Source organism: Orussus abietinus, unplaced genomic scaffold, assembly GCF_000612105.2.
Source record: "Orussus abietinus isolate OABI.00-Male unplaced genomic scaffold, Oabi_2.0 scaffold10, whole genome shotgun sequence".
Lineage (NCBI taxonomy): Eukaryota > Metazoa > Arthropoda > Insecta > Hymenoptera > Orussidae > Orussus > Orussus abietinus.
The window spans coordinates 1,759,623-1,781,088 of record NW_019396009.1 but is presented as its reverse complement, the minus strand read 5'-3'; the positions used below and the strand labels follow the sequence as shown (position 1 = coordinate 1,781,088).

At 53.1% G+C, this 21,466-nt stretch overlaps 1 protein-coding gene across 2 annotated transcripts in view; it reads left to right on the top strand.

Annotated features, from left to right (window-relative positions):
- The first annotated feature begins 377 nt into the window (after positions 1-377).
- LOC105699775 (rho GTPase-activating protein 7) overlaps positions 378-21,466 on the top strand; it is a 170,989-nt gene continuing 149,900 nt past the window's right edge. For both annotated transcript variants that reach the window (XM_012425065.1, XM_012425064.1), the window contains exons 1-2: positions 378-998; positions 16,297-16,523. In XM_012425065.1, the coding sequence (XP_012280488.1) occupies positions 16,338-16,523 (186 nt within the window). In that variant the 5' untranslated portion in view covers positions 378-998; positions 16,297-16,337. The remainder of the gene's footprint in view (positions 999-16,296; positions 16,524-21,466) is intronic.

Below are 21,466 nucleotides of genomic sequence, written 5' to 3'. Positions count from 1 at the left end.
GCATGATCGAGGAGGATCGAACGGTGTCGAACGTGACGCGGACGGCGAGGGAATCGGCAAAACGTCGCGCGTCTGCCGGTGCGGCCCACGCGTTCCCGCGCCGGGCGATCGGTCCGTGTCACGTCGCGCCGAGGCTGGAACAGCTGAGAGAACGCTCGGCGTCTCGTCGCCTCGGCGAGTTCCCAGCTGTTCCCGCTTATCCCGGTCTCGGTCTCGGGTGAGTCGCCGGTGGTTGCCGGTTTGGCAGCTTCGTAGCTCCCAGGGCGGCGTGGCGGCGGCGGCGGTGGCGGCGGGGCGCCCCGGGAGCGGCGGGCGGCAGCGTGGCGGCGTGGCGAGCGCGGCGTGCTTCAGTGCGCTCCTGACCGTCGCGCCGTTCGGGTCGCTCGTTCGGAGTCCCCCGCGGTCGCCCGGTTACCGGTGTAAACATTCGCCCGCCGTCGCAGCCCGGCGACCTCCCGCGATCGATCGCCGGCCGACCTCTCCGTCGCTCCCGGATACACAGAGCGGTCGCCACCTGGTCCTCGATCGATCGATCGATATATCGCGTCGCGATCGGACAGTGCGGTGGCGCCCGGCGCCCTGGTCGATGAGTCACGCGTGGCTTCCCGCGGAATCGGCGCCGCGTCGCGATCCACGCCGATGCTCCCGGGCGGCGTTTCCCTTGGGCCGTGAGCCCGATTGGCGGGACCCGCGAGCGCCGCGCGAGGCCGACCGCCAGTCGGCCCTGCGACGCGGCCCGGTGAGGTGCTCGCGGACCCACGTGCGCGCCGATTCGTGAGATTCGCGGCCCACGTGGCCCCCCCTGTGTGTCGTGTCTCGCGCGCCCATTGGCCGACCCACGGCCGAGTCGAGCACGTGCGCGACCGTCTCGTGACTCCGCGACGCCGGCGCCGCGCCTAAACATCCGCTCCTGGCGACGCCGCGGCGGTCGCTGCACCAGCCTCCCCCCCGCAACGGATGATGCGGGAACGACTCGCGAGCCTCGCGGAGGTCTTTCGGTGAGTATCGGGAAAACGGCACCGTTCCCTCGTCGCAGCCTCCGCAGCTGCGGTGGAAATTTCGAGTCTCTCAATGACAGCTCACATGTTAATTTTTAATATCCAAAAAAAAGCGGGGAAAAAACTCCCATGTATCATCTATCCATTCGTGGCCCGTAAGCGAATGGAAATCTCGGGATTGGGCCACACTCACGACCGCGACACGTGTTCCTCTCTCGAGTGGTCCGCAAAAAACGAATCACCGATTACGAGCGCCGAGCGGTGTGACGTCACCGCGACGCCTCGTCCCTCGAAATCCCGCCGCCGATTAAATCTCCCCGCTCTCGCACTTTTTACGCCCGCAAGAGTTCCGCGTCCTATTCCTCGAGGTTTTAATTTACGCGTCCCGTTTCGCTGGCGAGGAAACGACACGTATGAGAAACGTTTCGGTGGAGACGTTAGGAGTGGGAGTCCCGTGCGCGCGTCGAGGGTCGCACAGGGCGCGTTTTTTTTTCTACCCGACATGCCGTGAAAAAATTCATCCGAAGCGATATTTTCTTCTGACGGAAGTGACGCACGGGGAGCGGAAAGTAATTTTGACCGGTCGGTCATCCTCGACGCGTCGACGCGCCGCGTTAGGTGTGACAATTTTTTTTTCTTCGATTACGAGAATGTCGGCCACACAAATCGGAATAGGTTCATCACCGAATTCCAGGTATGTACAATGGCCTCTTGTTTAAAGCGATCCATGGAATCTCTAGCCCAATTGGTTGCCGAACGATAGGACGCGCTGACGAGGCGCGGAAATATGCGGATCGGTCGACAAAGCCTAATTGTTCGACGGACCGCGATTTTGGTCGCGGGCATGGCGGAGAGGAAAACACGAAATCGGCGATTAGAGGGATTCCGTCGGAGGGGGTCGCGGTTGCGTCACCGAGACCCGTCAATGCCCTGGAATTCTCCTCCGCTCGATTAAATCTGCCCACTTGTCGCCCGGTATCTTCTTACAGGCTTTATAGACTCGGCGCGCCCTAGAAAACCTCTCCTAAAGCCTCTTCCTTAAAGCAGGACTCTGCATTTTTGAGACGATTTTTTTCTTTTTTTTTTTCAATATTAATTAAATACATTAAACAATAAACCAATTAATTATCTGGGAATCTACGGGAAATACAGACTCGTTAATAGTAGATTAGTCTAATTCCGCCTCCTACAATATACAATAAGATTTTCAGGAATTACGGAACTGACCGCGAAATTGAATGGTCAACTCTTTGAAAAGTACATTTTATACATTTTTATGCGTTCATGATATGACGTTTGGTTGAAATCGCAGGATTTTCGGGAATTACGGGACCGATTATGCGACGATATTCGTATCTTGGGGGAGGGAGAAGGAGGGACAACGGTGTGAGATATTTCCGGTCAACACGTCGGCCGCGAAACGTGTGGGTCGAGCTTAATCAATGAGTGATAAATTCCACGATTATCGACTCCATCGGGAGAGGGAGGGGGCGATACCGATTTTTCGACCCTCCGACTACCGACTGTACCTCTCTCTTTCTATCGTGGGTGTCGAACTTGTCGCACGAAATCGAGATAACGACCGACCGCTCTTCCGTGTGAGCGTCCTATCGCGTTCTCTGCCTCCTTCTCACACCTCCTATCGCCACGTCTCTCCGTCTCTGTCCTCGTCTTCATGGCGCGCGTTTCCTCCTCGATTTGTCGCGATTGGCCGCGACCCGAGCCCGGGGGTCGATAAGGAGGTGCATCGCTTATCGGTAACACTTCCGGCAGGTAAATCGGGAAGCTCTGTTTACCTGCGAAAATCTGGAACAATGTTGAACAGAGTTAGACGGAGTATGGGGATGGCTTAATAAAAAGAAAAATATGGCGACTCTAATAGGACGATTTTGAAATTTGTTTACGTTTATCGAATCGTAACTTAAGACACAATACATTCTCCATTATTATCTGTGATAAATTAATATAAAAAGAAATGTAGAACCCTATACGTGTACAGGGATGACGAACGTGTAGGTTTATCGTACAGATGTTCCCGTTTACGTGGGTCACCTTGTTCGCGAGGTCGGCCGTAATAAATTGTCGGGCCCACTCGGTGACAAAGTAGTCATTTAAAAATAAATGTCACCGCGTTTTCCGAGTCTCTCGTCGCCTCTCCGGGCGAGGACCGTCGGCCCACCTACTGACCTACCGCTCTGAACGTCTCCGCGGGCGACGCCGCATTCGACAACTTCATAAGACACGACACTCTCCCTCTCTATTTCCTCGCCGGTTTCGTCACGACCTCCGCTCCCCCGGAGCCGCGGTCGCGGTGTTATTTGTCGATCCTAGAATAACCTCGCAACAGGGACGTCTATCGTCTATCGGGGAAACGAGAGGCGATTCGCGTGGGCGAGCGACAAGGGGGGCGGAAAAGCGAGCATCTGCGAACGAGAGAGAAAGAGAGAGGGAGGACGATAACGGAGTTTCCGGTGCGAGGTCCGCGGTGGATGACCACTGACAACGGTGATAAGAGGACCCTCCTGCCCCCCTTGTCCCGCGGAGGCAAAGTGCCCCAGTTTCGGAGATACGAATTTTTCCCTTTTGTGGGTGGCCAAGTCGATATATGGGAATGATCGATTACTAGGCTTTGGAAATATTTCCCCTCTGCGGGAGGAACGTTTGGCGAGGGTTTTCGAGGGACCTCGGGCATGGCGCTTTCGCCGTTTCTTGCGAGGTTAGGAACGACGGTGCGGACCCTCGCCAGGGACTAATAATAAACTTAGGGCCTCGAGCAGCCGGACCCGCTGCGGCGACGTGAAATCCAAACTATGAGTTTCGGTGCTTAACCATCAAAGGGTCGAAACCTCGGGGCGACCACGTGGTCGACACGTGTGCCCGAAAACCGTCCTCCGCGTTATTCGCGTCGCGACGGCTCGTCACGGCCTGGTAGGGACGCCACGGTGGTCCCTCGGGATAAAGGGAAACCTCGGCCTAGGTCTCTCGTAATGAACTAACACGCGGATAAAAATAGTTACGGGGAATTGTCATCGGTATTAAAGACCTGGCTAACCTCGATCCTTTTTGCGAAACCACCTTGCCATACATCCAAAACCATCACCGGGATCGATTTCATTTACGCTAGGAAAAAGTAATGGCTCCATCCTCGCCCCTCTCTTTCTCCCTCCTTCCAGAGCCCCGTGGAATACCTCGGGCACTAAATCCTGGACATTCCTTAAAAATGGTAATTAGCGCCATTTATACCCGCCGGGCATCGGACACGCTCTCCCGTAAGGATCATTAAACGGTTAGGAGAAAAAGGACAGAGGTAAGGGGCAAAAAAATCCCCGGCAATCCGACCTTCCTCCGCAAATTGGACGTCCTTGTTGGGCGCTTCGCCTCGTCCTTGTCCGGGCCCCGGAATTCAGGGCCCGGGGTCCAGTTCTCGGTCCCCGCAAGTTTCCTCCCGGCGTCCCGGCGCTTCCACGTTCATCGCTCCCGCGATGATTTACCCGCGGCGTTTATGACGCAACGTTAAAAGCCGCGGGCAAAAATCCGTCCGGGGCTCGGCGACTCCGCGGAAAGAGCGGTCTTAAAACCTCTCTCTCGGACGCGGAGAGGGACGCCGCATAGCGTTACTTGCGCTGCGGATGAGAGAGAGAAAGAGAGGAGACGTGGGAAATGTGAAAGAGAAGAAGGGAGATGGGGAAGGGAAAAAGGGGGTGAGGGAGTCGCGTGCAACTCGGTGCGCGCGTCTTTCTTTCGAGAGAGGGAGAACGAGACCTCGAGGTACATACGTGACGAAAAAATTCTTCACGTTTACGAGACGGCCGGAGGGTGATTACGCGAATGGGGTTATCGGGGAAAAATGCACTTTAAATTGATAGGCGAGGTGGCGCCGCAAAGGGCGAGATCGGGCGTGGACGGAGATATAGGGTGCTGGCAATTGGCGTCGCTCGGGGCACTCGCTATTTCGCTTATGTATGGACGTATTCGTGTATGTACATATATATGTGTCAAGGTTACCTGGGGAAAAAGGAGGAACGCGGAAAAATACTAGGGCATGCACCGGTAACGCAAGGTGGAGCGTATATATTACGATATTCTTTCCTGCCCTTTATCGCCCGGGTAACAAGCGAGCGAGTGCGTTACAACCGCGGCGTTTAGTGAACCCGGGACCGAGGGGCCATTATGCATTATTTACCGATTGACTTTGGTGTATTTTATCGGGAGGTGGCAGGTATTCCCGAGAGTCGATGGAGGTGGGTGCACTTAACGTGTAATACCTTAGGGGAGACGGCTTAAGGCAGGACGAGACGGGGGAGGGAGGCATATTTCGCGTTATCATAAAGACGGAGGGAGGGATTGTCCGATCTTTCATATTTGTTCGGCAGAGAAATCGCCGATCAAACTTGCGGAAATATTTTCCATCCCGCCCTAATAAGGTATCCTGGGAATTCCTGGGTGAGAACACGAGGAAACCTCGAGGGGGACTTCCTCGTTTCTTGTTTTGTTTATTTTTTTTTCTTTCTTTTTTTCATCGCCGCCCCTTTGCTCGCGGATGCTGGGATTACGTTTTTCCGCCGGGGTGTATTTCTTAGGTTTTATTTTCGGTAATGTTTCCTCCTCTGGCCCGAGGAGAGCGATCCGGGCATGAATCACGGACGCTCCTGACTGCCGAGATGCGAGCGCCGGTTCGGTATCCGTCTTAGCGCGGTTTACCGCGATTCTCGGAACGGCCAGGCCGATTCCGCGGAACGGAGGATTCCGCGCACGGCCTCGCCGCATCCGGAATGACTGTGCGGAACGGCCCGAGTTCGGAGAACGTTCGTCCACGCATCGACGTAAGGAGTCCCGTCATCGTGCCGCGGCTATACTTGTCGCCATTCTTCCCGACTTGGATTGCAGATTTCCATTTTCTTTCTTTTTTGTATTTTTGGTCATATTTTGAAAGGGTAAATCATCGCCGACTGGAGGATCGCTTTGTTCTCTAGGGCGTGGAAAAATGAAAATACTCCGGACGGTGAGGGGCAGTTTCCTGAATTTCCGTCCCCCCCGTTGCGGGCCACGCAAGTGCACCCGCCCTGGCGGCTCTTCCGCCTTCGGTTAATTTCATGCACCGCTGGCGCGGAGTGCTTATCGACCGGCGACCGGTGACAATGGCCCCTTACCATTTTTAATCGACCTTAATCGTCGCGTCGGTCGTGCCGGTCGTGTCGCTCGTGCACGCCCGCCCGGACGTTGCGACGCCCCGCGTAGTTGGCTCCGCCTAACCCACTCAACGGGGCCCGATTTCGCCATGTACTCGATCATACTCTAATTACACCTACCCAAATTCCCCCAACGCGATAAATCTCCCGGGGAACGAGGTACAAGCTTTATTTCGAGACTTCCAGCGGCCCCGAAAGGACCGCCGACTACTTTCTTGCGGCCCCCTCGGGTATACAGGGTGTTTAAAGACCGGCGGGCATGATTTACCCGGCGATATTGTCATTATTATTTTTTCCACAGTGCATGATTCACCTGAGATTATCAACCGAGAAATTGACAAATATTTCCTAGAGACGATCACCCGCGAATTTACCGCACCTCTCTCTAAGGGTAAACTGCTCCGTTTAGCGCAATTGAAATTGCACGTCCTATTCTGAGTGCACTTATGCACGTGTATCGGTTGATGCATCGACCGGCGTGTCACGTATCGCCGGTTCTCATCTTCTGGCGCGTGGGAACGAAGGCGATGCATCCAGATGCATCCCGATGCATCACTGTTGTTTCCTTCTGGGCCCGAGGCGTTACCCGGTAACCTGGGGAGATTCTCCAGGGGACGCGAAATCGGGACGAAACCGTCCCGCCGCTTTGGCTCGTTATCCCGGAAAAGGAAAGAGATCGCTCGTAAGGGGGTCGTCATACCCGGCCCGTATTGCAACGCGCGCTAAACCGCAAGCCGATCTCGTCGACAATACGCGGCAGTCTTAGTCACGCTCGGTTACTGCTGTAATTACCCGCAACAAGATTGTTGTTTTTTTTTCTTTTTTTTTTTTTCGCCGCCAACGGGGCACTGCCACGTATCATTAACGCCTAACGCGGTGCAGACTGCCTGGCTCTACCGAACCCCGACGGCCGTAAACGACTTCCGAACGCAGTCGAGACGTGCCCTCGCGACGCCCTGCAGCTGCGACGCTTAGGTGAGCGCGGCGCTCGAATTGCGGCGCCGCGACACGCCTCGCCGTTCTCCCTGAAAAGTGTATCTCGGAACACGAGATCGACGGTTTTTCAATTTTTTTTTTTTTATACATATGTGCCCATAATTATGAAAGTGGTCTTTCATATATTTTTTGTTTCGAAATTACATTGAATTAATTTAGTTTGAAATAATGTGGCGTGAAATAACTGATACTAATTTTTTTTTCAATTTTGACTTAGACCACTTTCATAATTATGGGCACATATGTCATATTCACGTGGAGTGACGTCTTTGTTCTCGTTACATATGGGGACACCACCTCAGTGTCAGGAAAATGAAACACGTGGGTACGCGAACCCTCGATTTTTTTTTTTTTTTCCCCAATCAGATTTTCCACTCCCAGAGATCGCTGTCAATTCTTACGTAGCCAGGAGAGCGACTTCGGATTAAAAATCGCGCTATTCATTTTTTAATTTTTTTCTCCACTCCAATCGCCGGTCCACGTCGCGACCGGCCGTCCGGTCGGTCGCGCTCGGCGCTTTTAACGACTTCTAAATAAATAAATATTTGTTTTGGCTCGCGAAAGTCGAGGCGAGCGCCTCGCGCGGGCTGGCTTATGCCAAGGGCTCGCCGTAGAATCGTGTTACCGTCGAAACCTACGGAGCGTGTCAAGAACCGACTCGCGATCGCGATCGAGAGAGACCCCGCGAGTCGAGGACGAGGGAGCGACGGAGATAGCCCTTGGCGAACGTATTACATTACACTTTGAAATCGATAGATCGCCGCAAGGACGCGCGCGTACACCGTGCGAAATCTTCCTTCGATCGAGCCTCGAACTTTTAATCTCTCTCTCTGTCTCTCGTCGGCTCCCTGGCTGTTCCTCTCGTTTTTCCCGATTCGAGTCCTGGAATTCAATATCTCTCGTTAACTCGGGAATGCGGCGTGAAACAAGAAAATGGTGTCACTAGAATGGACAGTGAAATTAACTCCGCGGGTAATACTTTAACGACGAGCTAATTTTCTTTCACTTTTCATTCGGAAGCCATAATTTTTTGTCGAATTTTTTTTTCATACGTAATTTTTTACGCCAGGCCAGTTTCCAAGGATTGGAGAAAAGCTTCATGAATATTTTGACGTTTCGATGTGTACATAATGTCCCTATCGTAACTCCTTAACGTACTAATAACCCCGGTTAATCGGTCCCGGAGACCGCATCAAAGTAGAGGGGTGGAAAAATTGGGGTAAAAATTAATAATCGCCCAATTTATCGGCCACTATTTCCTTCGTCGAGAACCCGACTCGAGGGATAAAAAGTTGGAGGACCCTTCACGCCCGAGGGAAGACGGGAAGGTGCGAACGATTCGTTTGCCTCGAAGTTTCTCCTGTCTCGCGTGAAGAGTCGCTCGCGAATCGTGAGTCTCTTCTTGCCGCTCAGCGTCGCCCAAACAAACGTATACGCGATCGGACCAGCTTCGGCATTTTCATTCTTCCCTTTTCCTGCTCGCCTCCAGAAGAGGGGAGGAAGCGAAGGTTTCGAGCGACGCTAGAGTCGAGCGTTCCCCGCCGAGCCATAATTCCTTCCATAGACTCGACACAAAAGGGATACGAAAAAAAAAAAGAAAAAAAAAATTGAAAAAATTCTACCAAATTTAACTCCTTCAAACTGAATTAAATCAATGGAATACTCTTCACGAAGTATCCTCGAGGTGAACCGATGCTCCTTCGGAGGAGGGATAATTTTTCGGCGATTTAACCGGAGAACGAGACAAAACCCTCGACTCCGTTTCAGCGTGGTGAAACGATAATGGCGCGGATCGATATCGCTCCGAGGAATAATTCGGATAAAATCCCGGGATCGGCGGTCCCGCGCGTCCGAGGTCGATCGATAGGACTTAATCGACGAGTTCGATTTTAATCGAGGAGAGCGAGGCGTCCCTCGGGCCCGCGGCTCCCCTCTTTGCCGGCGGTTCCCCTCTTTTCCTCATGGTGCCCCGTAGGGACGACCGTTCGGACCGGTTGGCTCTCTTGCACGGATTTAGCCGGAGTTCGTACACCTCTCTAGAGATAGGTAACCTTGCAAGGCCTCCTTACGGGCACTCGGTGTGCCGAGGAACCCGCTACGGGGGTCTCAATGGGGGTAAGGCAGTCGGCTTCGGAGGCGTGTGTGCTTAGGATGGCGGATGGCGAGGATGTTTTAGCGCACGGCTAAACGCTCCTAAACGGTTCTAAGCGGTTCTAAAGTCTCACTAGTTCGCCATAGGCGAAAGGAATTTCTCGGCCGATCTCTCACGGGGAATCCATGGGAGTAGGAGGGAAAGCCCCGTGAAAACGGGGGCCAGACGTCGTCCCGTCGATTCGGCGCATCGCACCGATATCGATAACCGAATCTCGACATCAGGTGGTTGACATAGGTACCGATCGCCATTAGTAAATAAACATATTTATGATTCCCTCCCGCGCGTACACGCGCTGATAAGATACTTGGGAGATAGAGTATCGATACCAGGTGCCTGTACACGCGATCGGGATTATCGACCCGATCGATTGGGTTTGCAGATCGCGGTCGAAGGTGTACGACCGGCGGGCCTTGATTAGGTCTCTCTTATCACCGGCTCGATTCGGTAATCGGCGAAAACACCGAAATCGTCAATGGATCTCGCCTGCCGCGTGCGTTTGCTCGAGGACTCCGATGTTTTCATTCACGACACATGTTACGGTATTACCTACATGCAGGATCGGTTTACCTGGCGTACATGCTGCAGGAATGCTCCGGACCGATTTCCTAAGCGCGCCGGCTAGAAACCGAGCTGTCCCCTGCGGTTTTTCTCCAGTTTAGCGGGTAACACGCGTTAGCAGTTTGCTCGATTCCTCCACCGGTGATACGGCTGATAAGCGAACGGGTAGGGCTAAGAGGAACCCTCGCCTTCCCCGAATTACCATCGCAGAGTTTAATTGCGACCTGGTCCGTTCGATCCTCGGTGATCCAATTATTTGCCAATTACTTATGAGCCACCGTACTCGCGGATGTGCGTCTAAAGACACTCCGTAACGCATTATAATTGCGGACCCGTCGTTTCGTCGTATCTCCGGCCAAGCCCTGACGAGATGATTGCAGGACTTGCGCGGAAGTAAATCAAGAACCCGCGGCCCTGTGGTGCAGGTACATATAACGTCGACGCATGGTGCACTTTTCGCCAAGTCGGTGCACCTCGATGAAAGGGTTCCACAACCCCTGCGTGCATCTCGAGTGCGTTTCCTCGGTATTCGAGGAGGGACCTCTGAAAGGAAAGGGACTCCCTGTGCAACCCGCAACGCCATTAGCTGCACCCAAGACCGCAACGTTATTATGGGCACAGGGGCTTAGAGGTGCATCTAGGATTACGAAATGGTCGGGTTAGGAGACCTCCGGGGAGATTATTCTTTTTTTTTATTTTTATTTTTTTTTCCCCCGACAATTGCAACTCTTCCAGTGCACGAGCTTGATGGCATTTCCATGGCCGCCAGCGGTGGCGGACCCTGGGGGTATAGCTACAATTTTTTTTTTCCCCCCCTTTCCAATAATCATATGCACTCGGTAATAATGCACGGAGGAGTGCACCTATTACCGTGATAACCGTTGCATCGGAGGCAATCCTTAGTCATCCAGGAAGGATCATTCGCGGGAGGGGTCGAGGAAACGTCGCGTGCGTATTATCGGTAAATCAGGTGCGGCGGGTAATTTCTACGGGATTGTTAATACTCGTTATGGTCTGCCTCGGGCTCATTAGTGGGTGTTAATAATGACGTTAATTAAATCGCGGGTTAAGTGGCTGGAAATTTTGGAATGTCTGCGGTGGGGATTGTTGGGGGGTAATATTTATTTCGCCTTATCGGCAGTTATTATCAGCACGCGATTTCGGGCGCGATCGAAAGTTTCGAGTCTCGTTTGGGTCGGCGTCGAGGGAAACGAGGGAGAGAGAGAGAGGGAGAGGGGAAAGAGAGAGAGGAGGCGACCGCGGCGAAATGAGACGACCGTGAAAGGCGCGAGAAGAAAACATATTATATCCAAATGGACGTACCGTGTACGTCTAATTACCGGTTACTCGCGCTTGTTTGTCACTCGGCACGGAACGGGAGAGAAGAAAAAAGAAGGGGTAAGAAAAAAAAATACGCGGCGCATTTAATTCCAATTAGCCGCGCATCTGCCTACGTAGCCCAGAGCGCTTTCGAGGAATCCTCGCAAACCAGTCTCGCAATTGCGGCGAGATTTTTACCGGCCAAAGGAGCCGCTCACCTCTCCCGGGTTTCGCAACTATTTAAGGCCGGCTTTTCGTCTCGGCCGAGTCGCAACGATTCGACGCGGGCGACCCTCTTCGTCGAACCTTGGCTAAGAAAAATCCACCGTCCGAATTCTCGACAGAAAAATCCTACATCTTTCGCTTTTATCCCAATTTTAACCCCGGCGGTTTAAATCAACCGTAAAACCTTCACAAACGCGTCGTCCCCGACGAATCGCGATCTTCGGCCAAGAGAAATCTGCCGAGCAAATTTTCGCCCGAAGCTCCAATAAAAACGTTGCATGAAAAGAAAATCTATGTAGGTTGTCTCGGTTCTTCGCGAATGCCACTCGAATTTTATCCCATTATCGGCCTATTTTCCCTGCCTAGTCCCCTTTAAACGGAATGCCCCACGTAAATGCGATATCCTCGGCGAGTCGAAATAAACTAGATTCCACGCTGGCCGAGCGAACGCGCCCTAAACGCGACCGAGAATCCACGTCGGTCGGTGGAAGAGGAGAAAAAAGGGAGAAGGGAAGGAAGAAAGGCGCACACCAAGCCGCGTACCTGTGTACGAGGCGACTCTTCGCCTCGTACTGTCCCCAGGGTACTCGAGGAGAATAGGACGAGGAGGGGTCCCCGACTCGTCCGCGGCACTTTGTGAAGTGCCTCGGATTCCTCGGGATGTGCGCGTTTATCGCGGCCGGTTACGTTTCCTAATTTAAATAATTTACAATGCCGATAGGGAGCCGCAGATAAGCGGCTCGCGGGCGTCGCGAGCTAGAGAGCCGCGCCATTGTGCCTAGGCCCTGGGAGCACGTGGGCTCGAGCTCGTCTCGTCGTCCTTTCGTTGACTCTCCTTCGGAGTCGTTGAAACGCGTCGCCGACTCGTTTTCGCCCTCTATCGCCTCGTTCCATCGTTTGGCCTCCGCGGGATTCCTCGTATCAAAAGCGGGGATGAAAAATTAAGAAAGAAAATTAATAACCGCGGTGGTTCTACTGCCTGATGATTCGAGGGGAAAAGACACCTATACGCGTTTACAGGGGGGAGGGGGGCAAAATTCATATACATGGTTCACACGTCGCTATCCTTGTCGAAAGTGGAGTCGAAAAGTCCTGGACAATTTTTTTTTTTTTTTTTCAGTGCACGGTTTGTCCGGAATAATTAATAGAAAAAAAAAAAGAAAAAATTGTCCAGGGATCTGCGACTCCACTTTCAAGAAGGAATGACGACGGTGTTATCCGTGGTCAGGAATTTTCTTGTGTACTGTATGTATTTATTTTTCCATTCGCGATAAAGCTTTCGTCGGGGCAAATTTTAAGGGGATGCCTGTGGAAAACGCGTCGGCGGTCCCCGTTATCCGGGTTCTCCGCAAAGGAAGACGTAACCCGGCGGGGGAAAAGCACGTCGATTATGCGTTGCCAATCGGTTATCCGGTGGAGATAATTTGAGCGCGTATAACGGCCGACCCGGTGTCCGCCTCTCTGTAAATGGCATCGATAATATACCGACCGCACTCGCGCGAGCCTCTCGCTCCTTGTAGCCCCCACGGTCTGGGTATTACACGGGCTTTCGCGTTCCGGTAATTTGTTTTGCAAACGAGCTCTAAGGCAGGCCCGATAAGACCCAGAGCACCCGACGACGCGTGTCATGCGAGCCCACGTCGGAATTCGCGCCGGGCCCGGGCCGGACCCATCGAGCCAGAAGACGCCGACACCGGTCCCGGGATCGGGCCGAACCGATAACCCGATAAGGCCGCGAATGATCGATAATTCCACCCTCTATCGATTTTTCTCGCCTACATTGGGGGGGGGGGGGGCACCGAAGATCCCCTCCACCACTCACCGGGGATAAAAGGAACGCTCGCGTGCAAGGGTAGGACCGAGTGCATCTCCTCGGTGCAGGTCAATTATTTTTTTATTTTCACTTCTCGACCTCGAGACGAGGATTTTTCGGAGATTAATTCATCAGGCAGACAGGGGGTCGTCCGGTTCAATTTCGCAAGGGCCGAATTATGCGGTCGGCTGGGACAAATCGGCGAAATCGAGGGGAAAAGCGTAACGAGGCTGTATCGCGCGGCGCATGCGATGCATTGTACTTTATCTCGCGGGTAAACAAGCCTTGCACCAGGAAAGGCCGAGTTACGTAAGGTTAATTGCGGTCGTTCAGGTTGTCGGCGTTGAGCCCGCCCGGTACAGGCGGCCGCGGTCGCCGCTGCACTCGCCGCTGCACTTCGCCGCTGCACTTCGCCGCTGCACCCGGCGATGCAGCTCCCGAACGCCGCTATCGAGATCCCTATCGAAAGGCCTCGATCTCGCCCGATAGCCGCGAGACCGACTCAAGGCTCGCGCGAATTGTCGCAAATCGTCGCGCCTCTCCTGCCAGGGGCCGGAAGTGGAACGTCCCCGTGGGTGGAGGGATCGAGAACGGAGGCTGCGCCGTGGTCCATCCTCGCGTAATCTCGCGAGACTTCATTTCGTATTCCTACCCTCGAAGACGAATTCCTATAAAGTTGTATTAAATTATACCAGATAAATCGAGGTCTCCGATTGGCGTCGCAGGGCTTTCCCTTCCCACGTGTGCACTCGATCCGGGGAAGTGTGTCGAGGTATTTTCTTTAATTGTACGAATGCATCGTCGACTCGCACTCTCCTAGGAGGAATGACCTAAAGCCGGCGTCTCCGCAATCCCACGACCAGGATTGAACCGAGTTCCGTGATTCCATCACGAGGTCGCGTTTGTCGTCGAAGTAGGCGAGCTGTTGCGTTGGGAGCAGTCCAACGTACGCTCACCGTGGGCGTATGTAATCTGTTTCCCTCGGAGTGCGTGTACGCCTGCAAGGATGTGTGCACTTTTCTTCCCGTGTTGTCCCCCTCGCGCGGGGAAAATGGCCGCTCGAGGCGGAACTTCTCGAATCGTTGCAGAAATCGTCGAGGTCGCGGCGACGCGCGTTGGAGCGATCGACAAGTCGCTCCGATGGGGCCTAGGGCGTTTCCAGATTTTGCGTTTATAGATCCGTCGACGGGGACCACTTGGACCGGGCTTTTGGGACCTTCACGGGGTCTGGATTCTGTTATCGTCCTGGACCACCGATGGGCAGATGGATTCTGGCACTCGGACGCCTCTCGACGCCGTGTAGGCCGCGTCGGCATTCGTGGCGCGCAAGATACGGCCGACTCTCGGGTGTTGTATCATAAATTACTCCGATACCGATGCCCCACGGCTTTCCGTTGCTTTCGTTCGATCAAATCCCTCGTGCACGGCTAGTTAGTAAACTGAATTAAACGGTCTCCTCCGAGAGATATATCGCGTTTATCGCGGGGGAATTATTCCGACCGGCGCGAAGTAATCTCTCCATTAACGCTCCGAAGCGTTCGGGAGAGGATGACGCCCTAAAGTTGTCTGGACCGAGAAAAATGCCGTATGAGATCTCCCGTTAAACTTCCGAGTCACTTGATGGTAATTTACTTACTTTGCATATTTTATCTTCCATTAATTTGGGAACGTTTCGCCGAGGCTCGCGAGGTGTCGTTCTTTCGGTCCTGGAATAAGCACCGCGGTTGAAAAACGGTACCGGTCGTTAATGCCCCCTGAAAACGACTTTACGTATTTTCGGCTTCGAATCCAATTCACCGAAATATAATTAGCGCTTATGACTAACCGCGGGGCTGCGTCTAAGTTTAGGGACGGGCAATAATATCGCCGCATTACGCAGGTGGTCGTTTTTCGCCCCTCGCCGAGTCGGCCGTGACATTATCACGAGATCGAGTTGGGTCCACTTTGAAATGCTCGAAATATCCAATTTTCAGGCGAAAGGGACTCTCTTGTTCAGGAATAACGAAGGAGTACTTGATTTGGTCGGAAGGCGACCGACAGAAATAATTAATCGCACGCCTCATCTTGATAGGCCTCTAGCCGAGTGATAAGGGTAAAGTTGGTTTATGTGATAAGTCCGATGATCCTCCACATTTCCTGCCGAAACGAAGACGCAGATCCTACGGTTTCGAGGCGCCTCACAAAGCTGCATCGGCCAAAGTGCATCAGACGGAATGCATCTTTCGGGATCCCATGGTGCCTTGGGACGAGACGGGGGTTGACTGCACCCTTTCCTTACGTGCATCCGTGCCGAGGGAGTCTCTCGCTATGTCGGGAGGAAATATTACACCTCCGGCTGCGCGTCTCGTCAAAACAGGGAAACAACCTAAGAAAGAGTCACGATACTCACTCGCCGACATCGGGAGCACGCGATACGTCCCGGTTGCACAATGCACTTCTCTCCGTCCCTCTCTCTGTTACTCTCAGTGTACATAGGTACACGTATATTATACATCCCTCTCCGTCTCTCTCGCTCCGGCCATCTCACTCGCCAATCCCGGATGCAATTCCGGAGGGACTTGATATCATTCCAATTAAGGTCGACGTATTTATCTGCCCGGGTCAGACAGATATTTCAAAAGTGGCCGCCATTATTATTCGCCCACGCTCGAGTTGCCAGAAAAGATTGCGCCCGACACACCGAGGGGCCCCCTCGGCACCAAGTGACAATGACGGTGCCGGGCCCTCGGGCCATTGAAGCTAGCACCCCCACCACGTCTAGAAGAACGGACTTTCGGTCGATTTTTATAGACCATTTGCGGATCCTAAAATAATTAAAAAATTTGACTCCTACTTTTCACGAAAATGTCGATTTTTTTTTTTGAGTGGGCGTGCTAGCTTCAGTATGCCCATGATCAGTCCGTAAATATGGACCGTCAGTTCATAATTCTGGACATGGCCGGGGTGCTAAGTTTAATGACTTCAAGCCACCTCGTCGATGATGATCTTCTTTTCGCAAGAGATCCACCCTTGGCATGCACTCTGACCGGATTACCGTTTTAGGTGCTGCTGAAAAATGCTGTCGAGGTCCAGGTGACGACCGAATGGAGGTCCTGGAGAACGGAGGGGTGCAAAGGACCCCGCTGAAGGGTCCTTCGAAACGAACGAACGAGCTGAGGATCGTGGAGTGCAACGACGACGGAGTCGACGCGGTGGACGACGCCTCGGCGACCGATAAACAGGACATGGACCCGTACAGGGAACTGGAGCTGTACCTCGCCAAAGTGAACGTGAGTCGATGAATTAATTATTTCATAAACACTTCCCCCTTATCGTACAATAATATCTTTTAGATATATATATACCCAGGGAGGTTATAAAGGACCTACTCGTAAACTGTTAAGAATCCTTTATTGTAGAACTTCGAATGAACAAATATCGAGTTATGTAATCGACCCTGCAACTTTTTTTCATGGAGCCTCTCCAAGATCATATGATCACTATACTCGGTTTCAGCGCCCAGTTGATACCGATGATAAGGTACCTTCGTGCTCGTCCGGAGGGTGGGGTCCTACCTTTTCCTTAGCTTTACGATTTTCCACAGTCTCGCGTTAATTAACGACCGACGTCTGTCGCGGGGCGCGTTATAATATCGCCCCGGACACGCGGCTCGGTGTGGGTTTAAATTGGCGGGCATTTAAATCTCGGTGATCGATCGGGCACCTCTAATCGTCCAGGTGGACGTCGCGCGTAATCGATGCTATCGGCTTCGTTATACAGGACTTTACGTTTCGCGGCAAACGGCCGAGTCGTTAACGGCGACTGGTTGGCATCCGGTTGCGTGGCCGCAAATCATCTCGCACCCGTGGCCAAGGGAGAGCGATCGGGTTATCAGTCGTCGATACCGAATCGAAGAGGGTCGCGTTCGATCGGCGCCGAGACGTCGCTGCGTCGGGCGCTGCGTCTCCGCATCGACGTCGGGCACTGTAATAATATGTATGCAGGTTCATTTTTTATCGCCACCGGCGCAGGGTCGCGCCCGTTAATTCCGTTTCGTCGAGTGGAGGCGCGCGATAAGCGTCACCCGCGACTCGGCGTCGCAATTGCGGCTAATTGCGCGAATTGCGCAAATTAGCCGATTAGGGCCTCGGGTTTTCGCGGCACCGGCGATCGCACGCACTCGGCCCGAGTTTCCCACGTATGCAGATGGCCGTTAAAGTCATCTTCTGGGACTGCACTGTACGAAGTTAAGGCCCATAAAGCTCGGTGAGTTAAACGAGTCGCCGGGGCTGGACGGGTCCCCGTGCTACCACCGAGCTCTTTACGATTACGCGATCTCGGTGACGTCGAAAACCCACTTCCTGGAATGAAAAAAACACCCCGGGGATTTTAGAGACCCGGGAGGAGCCAGGGTTAATGCACCGATCGGCGACCAGTTCGGAAACGCGGACGGGACCACCTTGAGTTTATGCCCTCGCATAATGGGATCTGTTAAACTCTTTATCGCGTTACCGCCAAGACACGAAAGGTCGCGAGGAAAGAAGAAAAGGAGTGCACACTTTTTAGGCCCCGCGGGGCCCAGACGTGGCCGAATCTTGGACTCGATGTCGAGCTCTGGAAATGAAGATTCAATGGCAGTCGGTGGGTTCATATCCTATTGGTAAAAGTCCCGGGAGGTCAGGACGCCCAATCGGGTCGTGATCTCTGGAGACCAGTTAGTCTCTACGTATATATCAGCACTCATTGCCCAATCATGAGTTCATCGCGGCTCGATTCGGTCGCGATCCGATCGATGGCCGTGAATGTGGCCGATTCATGGCTGACTTTATAGAACCTCGAGGAAGAGGTCCAGGAAGAGGGTCGGAGATCTTTCCGAGACACTTTCAGTCCTTAGTACTCATCCTAATGGGTGGACGGATTTACGGAAAATTTTTCAAGAGATCTAGAGACCCACGTGGAGCACAGTCCCGGGGATAATTGATGGGTACTTCCTTAACAATTTGTATTTCGCTGGTTTACTTTTTTTTAAGGATTTAGGATTTATTGAATTACTGCCAGGATGTTAGGAATCGCGAGGTCGTGCAAAGTCCTCGGGCCACTGACCGTTCGCCCGACAGTCGATGAATTGGTATCCGATCGATGGAAGCCCTGGTGGGGTCAGGGTATCCAATTGGATCACGCCCTGCGCAGTCCGTTTGGTGTTCGGTATTAACGATACTTGGTGTCCAATCGTACGTCTTAACCCAGACGATGCTGGCTATTCCATCGACCGGGACCATAGGACCCATCTTCATCGCTGTCCGATCATGTCTATTGAAATGACTGCCCTGATCACGTCCAAGGAATTCTATATTGGTCCACTCTTCGGGATGGGCTTGCGGGTACACACTTAATGATCTAGGAAAAATCTGGAGAAATAAGGAGAAGTAAGGTGATACGGGAAGCTCGAGTCCGCGTTCGGCCACCGATCGCACGAGAGGAGAGATCGCCCAATTGGGTCGTGCCCTCAACAGATCATTGGGCATTCGTCATGACGATCGCTATCGCGGATGCCGACCAGATCAGGCGAGAAATTAACGGTGCTGGGTGCCGAAGGTGCCCGGTGCTACACTTTCGGATCCCGAGTACAGGTATCCAGGCCGCGTATCGTCGCCCTGGATCGTTCACCTAGAAGACAGGGCACCACGTCCGGCCAGGATTCGGCGATTACCATTTCGCGACGATAACGTCGAACGATCGCCAATCTTCGAGATTGACCGGGTCACGTCGTTTATCGGAGCTCATTGGGACGAGGGAAAAAAAGAAAGTGCACCTCATTGTCGATTTCGCCCTGAATCGAGGGTTCCATTCCTTCCGCCAAGAGGTTCGAGGACCTCTGGAATTTTTTTTCCTGATTTTTTTGATAACGACTCGAAGGTCGCCAACAGCCGAAGGCGCGAGGATCCGCGATTGGGACAGGTCGCGCGATCGCCAATTTTCGAGATTGACCGGGTCACGTGGTTTATCGGAGCTCATTGGGACGAGGGAAAAAAAGAAAGTGCACCTCATTGTCGATTTCGCCCTGAATCGAGGGTTCCGTTCCTTCCGTAAAGGGGTTCGAGGACCTCTGGAACTTTTTTTCCTGATTTTTTTGATAACGACTCGAAGGTCGCCAACAGCCGAAGGCGCGAGGATCCGCGATTAGGACAGGTCGCGCTTATGCCCCCGCACGCACTTAAGTACGCACGTACGATCGGCGAAGGCCCGCCGCTCGGCGGCGCTCGTTGCGCAACGCCATAGGAATCAATCATCGAGTTTATCGATCGGCGAGACGATCGATCGCGACGACTTGCGGCGACGCCAGCCGAGCGTGCAACAAATTGGACGTGACGCACGTTGCCCTCGCCCTCGCCGTCCGTTCCGAGTCGGGTTGGACCCTACTCGCACCTCCTTTTTTCATTTTTTTTTGCTTATTTTTCCATTTTTTCCTTTCTTTTCATCGGCAACGAGCAAGTGACCCCCTTAACGGCCCGACCTTTCGCGCCAGGTCGCGACTGACCGGGGTCTTTCGCGCTGGGATTTATTATAAATATTTAACTCGATATAGACTTTTATTCAGGGTATTTTCATTTTCAACCGTGCAGTTCCTTTAATCCGACAACGAACGAGACGTTTTCGAGAGGAGAGATCCTCCTGGCAGATTCCGACCCCCGGCCGACCCCTTTATCGATCATCGATTCCTCGTCGATGGCGTCCCTTATTTCTTATTGATTCCAGAGGAACGCGCTGCTCGATCCCAGCTCCAGGTGTCCGTCGACTCGAAAAAGTAGTTTCCCTCTCGAATCCATCCCCGCGGGCCCGTCGAGTTATCGAACGCGCATCGATCGTGTGCCGTCTTAGGTGCGTCGATCGGTCGATCGATCCACCGTCGACTGATCGACGGATCGATCCGGTCTTACCTCGACTCCCAGAACGCGTTTACCCGTTCTATGCCATACGATACGCGACGACCCGGGGCTAACATCGCGATCGCGATGATTTGCACCTCGCGAAAGACGGATCGATGATCGACGTCGCGATCTAAATCGGACGATTTTACGGCCACTGGGCGGCTCCGACTTCTCGCCGTGAGAAAGCACTCCGATATCGATAACCGGCACGATCGCGAGGAGACGTTTTGACACCCCAAGGGTAACACGTGTAATCACTGAATCCGAACCCCCGCGCAACGAATGATAAAGCCGGCGCAGTTAATCCCTCGTTACGCTAATTATCCGCGATTAGATAGCTCCGCTTGCGGTTGCGCGCAGGTGGGCTCCCTCGACCTGCCCGATCGAATCGCCGCAGGCGGTGCATTTCGGATTCCTTTGCACCTGAAAATACGATTCCCCTGCACCATGCCTTCCCCTGAGTGAAAAATGTCCTAACCAAAGGAAATTAATTGAAAGCGAAAAAATCATAATTACGTGTCACGGTGGAAACAATTCAGGTTTAAAAAAGTATCACAGTGCAAATTGTGCAAAATTGGTGCAACCCATTTCGTTGATAATAAAGGGTTAAAGATTTACTTGTCACAAGAATTCCCTTTTTTTTTTTCTAAGGTAGATTTTTTCCTTTGCAATTGATGTTTTCATCTGTAACAGGGTTACACGTATTAAAATTTCTTTGGTTTTCTCTTCGGGATCTTTTTTTACAATTCTTCGGGATGGGGGGTAGAAGTCTAAATCGTCGGCGGGGAAACACATCGCGTCGAGGTCGAGTACACCGTACGGGAGAAGCGGTGGTTATCCCGGCTCTTCGGGTACGAGCGCCGCTAGATCGGCGCCGGATAGGCACCGCTGGTAATCGCAAACCGGCGAAGGGCTAAGAGACCCGGCCCTCGACGCGAAAACGCCGAGCTTAGCATAAAGACGGACAATCAAATGCAAATAGCGCCGACATTCGTGGCGCCGCGAGCCACGGCGCGTCCTCGACGTAAACTCCGCCGCCCCGAAGAGCGGCCTGATGGCCGAGGATGGGATCGCACCCAGGAAACCATTCACCGATCCGATCCATGGATCTCTGAGCAATCCTCCGTTCGAGAGGGACCCGCGGGAGCGTTTAAAATCGATTAGCCATCCTTCGGCTTCTTCCGTTTTCTGGACCGATCGCGATGGAGGATTTCTTCCCTCGAGTGCGCTTTCCTCGAGGAGGGCATTTCTTCCGGTGATGCCTGAACACGGTCAAGCATAATTCGTCGAAAATGTATTTAGGA